The 4934-nt window shown below is 33.4% G+C and overlaps 1 protein-coding gene across 1 annotated transcript in view; it reads right to left on the minus strand.

Moving 5' to 3' along the window:
• The window catches only part of LOC107726647 (thrombospondin type-1 domain-containing protein 7A-like), an 88853-nt gene that overhangs the window by 71968 nt on the left and 11951 nt on the right, over positions 1-4934 (minus strand). Inside the window, exon 4 of the mRNA XM_016536309.1 lies at positions 4379-4560. Coding sequence (XP_016391795.1) covers positions 4379-4560 — 182 coding nt within the window. The remainder of the gene's footprint in view (positions 1-4378; positions 4561-4934) is intronic.

Genomic DNA, 4934 nt, shown 5'->3' on the forward strand with positions numbered 1-4934 from the left:
CGGCGCCCGGGGAGCAGTTGGGGGTTCGGTGCCTTGCTCAAGGGCACCTCAGTCGTGGTGTTGAAGGTGGGAGAGAGCACTGTACATTTACAACCCCCCATCTACAATCCCTGCCGGTACGAGACTCGAACCCGCAACCTTTGGGTTACGAGTCCAACTCTATAACCATTAGGCCACGACTCCCCCCCAAAAAAGGCCCAAATGAAACAAATACAAACCATTTTTTTTATTTCTTTTGAAGAAGAGTGTACAGTAAGGAGCTGTCAGAATGACTGTCATTGTCAATCATTCTCTGTCAGTTGTCTGGTGCCCAAAGGAGAGTGTTGACTAAGCACAGAGTGTTGCATCAGTATGTACCCTTGTAATGAGCTCTCCATGGACACAAACACTTACAAAAATACAGAGAGTAAACAGACTAAGCAAACAAAATATGTAAACATGCTTTAAGCAAAGAGATCTGATCAAACAAAGATGATTATGTCACATACAAAAAGGAAAGGAAAGAGGATAAAATAAATGTAATTAAAAATATAGAATTAAAATTAATATAACAATTAAATATATTATTAAATATAATTACAATTATTAAATTAACTTAAATAAAATACACAATAAATATAAAAATTAAAATAAATAATAAATGTAAAAATAAATAATACATTTAAAAATAAAATAAAATAATAAAATAAAAGTGCTGGTTTTACTTTCAAAGCAATACTGGTGTGTTTACATTCAGTTGAAAAATACCCAAAATATTCCTTTTTAGGGGGTTAAAAATCTTACCTGAGATCTCATAGCTGATAGACAGGAGGGGAGGGACACTAGGTATCTGGCTGTTTGGAGACTGACCTTCTACAAAACACACAAACTACTGCTAATAAACATCACTCAAGGGACAAATACAAATACTATCACTATGAGCTCTATACTGTGACTACTTCCAAAATATTACAGCTTTAAGGCATAAGCTGGTTAGCTTTAAGTATCCTGAGCTGTGACGTCAAAAGCAGCAGGCAAGGTAAAATATATCTATTTGACCTTTTAAGAGTCCTTCAGAAAATACAATAAAATAACATCCATTTAATCACAATTTTAAAAACAATAAAATCATTTTCTCTCATTCTGATGGACTGGGTTGTAAATTTTCCTGCATGCTCTACTCTTACCTGTCAGTAAAATATGAAAAACTCTTGTTTCTCTATTTAAATCTTTACTCACACCTCTCAGTCTACTTTCATATTTTATTTTCTCAAGTTTTCTTCACCAAATGCAATAGAACAGACAACTTATTTTTATATCTGTCAAAACAACAGAAAGCATTTTGAATTATCTGTCAATGTTTTTTACAATTTGGTAAGTGACAGAAAAATGTTCAGTTAATGCAACCTCTGGTTATGTCATTGACCAGCAGGGCCAAACTGCTCATGATAACCAGCCAAACCCATTGCTTTGTAATGCCATAAATGAATCACATCAATCACATTTGGTTCCCCTATAAAGCATTTATTTTTTTCCATAGTAGACTCCAAATATAGCTCTGTCCAATCGAATGTCATGGCAGTTTATTCAGCGTTCATCGCCTCCGTTGACTTTCATTCAGACAGTAATGTGATAATGTGAGGTATAAGCTGGTTAGCTTTTACTTGTGCCCAGATCTCAGCCAGTCAAAAGCCGCAGGATTCCTCCTACACTCTCAAAATCAAGCGTCTTCAATGGATTTTTGCAGCACTTCAGCAATGAACTCTCTTCTCATCAAGAATCATTTTGATTTTCTGCATCATATGGAACTCAAGGATACTCCTATGGCATGATATTAAATAAGAAATTATCTTACAGCATCACATGGACTTTGAAATGATTCTCTTATGGAATCAAATGGAACTTGTGAAGATTTACTTATGGAATCATATGGAACTTACAAAGATTCTATTAAATCAATTTGAACTTTTAAAGATTCCCTTATGGCGTCATATTAAACTTATAAAGATTCTCCTACGGACTCAAATGAAAATGATAATAATAATAATAAAAAAATGCTTAAGGCATCATATGAAAGAGTCTCTTATGAAATCAAATGGAACTCATAAAGATTTACTTATGGAGTCATATGAAATTTACAGTATAAAGATATATAGATTATAGAATCATGTGGAACTTACAAAGATTCTCGATGGAATCTAATGGAAATTATAAATTATCGCTTATGACTTGGTATAAGACATATAAAAATTATTTTATATACAGTAATAAAATGGAACTCAAATTGAACGCATAATGATTTTATTATGGATTCAAATTGAACTTATAAAGATTCACTTATGGCATCATATGAAACAAAGATTTTCTTATTGAATCTAATGGAAATTATAAAGATTCACTTTTGGCTTCACATGAAAAAAAAAAGATTATCTTATGGAATCAAATGGAAATTATATAGATTTCCTTATGGCATCACATGAAACTTATAAATAGTATTTTATGCAATCAAAGGGAAATTATAAATATTCTATATAGTATTTTATGCAATCAAAGGGAAATTATAAATATTCTCATATAATCAAACGGAAATTTTAAAGATTCACTTATGTAATCAAATGGAAATTATAAAGATTCACTTATAGCATCATAGGAATCCTATGAAGATTATTTTGGAACCAATGGAACATTAAGATTTGCTTATGGCAACGTATGAAATTTTCATAAAGATTCCTTTATGAAATCAAATTGGAATTTCTCCTATGTCATCAGGCTTTAAAATCCTTTTGGAAACACTTGATTTTAAGACAGTGAAGCCACCTGTGGGAAATATCGTTCTGTTTGTGCTGTGAGTGCAGTGTTGTGTTCTTAGAAGGAAATGTAAATGAGCATCACTTCCAGATAGATTTGATGAAGGTTTCATCACATCAAAGAATCTTGAAGCTGACAACATCCTCCCAGGGTGAGAACATCACGACTGCCATCAGTTGACTAACGCTCCAGCACATTTTCCCTTTAACTTTCTGCACCGTCTGCGTTCATGTATCTGCTGTCAGCGGAGCAGATTACCCCCCAGTGAAGCGAGGCGTCTCCTGCACCGCGCTGATAAGGACACAGATTTCCCAGCATACGCAGCTCCACCAGTGGTCTGTTCTAATAGCACTTCTTTAACCGGAGCTTTTCATGCAGTCAGCGCTCATCTGCTCTAATGTACGGAGACATGTGCGTTACGATAAGTTTCAAAGTGCTCACCATACAGTTCTGAGCATCAAAAGAGCGAGCAGGAGGGAGAGAGAGATTTAAAAAAAAGGTATTTTCCATGAAGATGGGTGGGCCATTAATCGAGTGATGGTGTGTGTGTGAAGCATGCAAAGAAATGCTGATGCAATATATACAGCAGAGTAAGAGATTTACACACACACACACACACACACATGCACGTGGGTGGTGGACAGAGAAAGCAGGGAAAGAGGAAAAGCATGAGGGAGAGATCCATGTATTCTAGGATTTACATTGTTCTGAGATTTTTTTTTTTGCAAAGCAACTTATAAATCACAAAATGTTATGTTATAATAGTAGATGTTTTGCAATAAATAAATAAATCAATAATTGATTCGATGTTTCTTTTTCTCATAAAGAACTGTTTTCAATATCAGCATCATATGGAACTCAGTGACTCTTCAATGACATTATATTAAACTAAAAGATTCTCTTATGGAGTCCTATGAGACATATAAAGATTGGATTATTGCATCTTAAGAAACAAAGATTCTGTGGTATCAAATGGTATCAAATGAAAATGATAAAGATTTGTTTATGGAATCAAATGGAACTTATAAAGATTTGATTATGGCATCATATGAAACTTATAAAGATTATCTTATTGAATCAACTGGAACTTATACAATTCACTTATGGAATTGTATGAAACTTATTAAGATTCACTTACGGCATCATATGAAACTCTGTTATAAAGATTCTGTTATGAAATCATATGATTCAAAGATTTGCTTAAAGCATCAAATACATCTAATAAAGGAAATATATATTAATTAAACTTTTTAAAATATTCTCTTATGGAACCAAATGGAACTTAAAAAGATTTGCTTTTGTCATCATATGAAACCTATAAGCATTCTCTTATGGAATCATATGAAACTTATAAAGATTTGGAGGACTCTTAAAAATAAATAAATAAATAATTTATCACAGCTCAGGATAGTCACTATAGTGAAGGGTTTGGGACTGAACACATATTTGTTGTACTATCAGCCAATCATGGTTTTGTTCAGGTGACTTGCTAAACAACAACAATAAAAAAAAAGTGTGTCTAGAATTGAATGTCTGTGGGTAAAAATGCCATACTTCTGTTAACTATACACTGTTGAACAGATACCTGTACCTTGTTTGTCTTTGTTGTTATAGATGTAGCTGAGAAGTTCTGCATTGGCCTGGAAGCAGTACACTTCTCTGCTCTGCACACCTCCACCACACAAACCCGTCTGATTCCCACGCCGCCGGTCCTGCTGGCTGAGCAGTGCATCAACACGACATTCGTTCCATTCAGTGGTCCGCCAGGCATAACTGAAATTAACATGAAATGCAGGCTATTATGTTCTGAATCTGTGCTTTGAGTCACCCATACTGTTGCTGTAATAAATATTTTTAAACATTTCCAACGACATCAATTTATGTGTCACTGTCATGTACATACCCAAACAAATGTTTAAATTAATGCTTTAAAAAAAAATGGATCTTGGAAGAATTTGACAATAAATGTCTGAAATCATATTAAGACTTCTGACTTGCAGACCTAACAGGCAGTGCTGTTGTTAACTTAAACATTTTTACTATTAAAACATTTCAATAATATATTTTGTAGTACAGAAAGTAAAAAGTACCAAAACTAAAAGTTATAATATAAAAGTTGTAATATATATATATATATATATATATAT

Source organism: Sinocyclocheilus rhinocerous, unplaced genomic scaffold (genome assembly GCF_001515625.1).
Source record: "Sinocyclocheilus rhinocerous isolate Xijiao unplaced genomic scaffold, SAMN03320098_v1.1 scaffold5, whole genome shotgun sequence".
NCBI lineage: Eukaryota > Metazoa > Chordata > Actinopteri > Cypriniformes > Cyprinidae > Sinocyclocheilus > Sinocyclocheilus rhinocerous.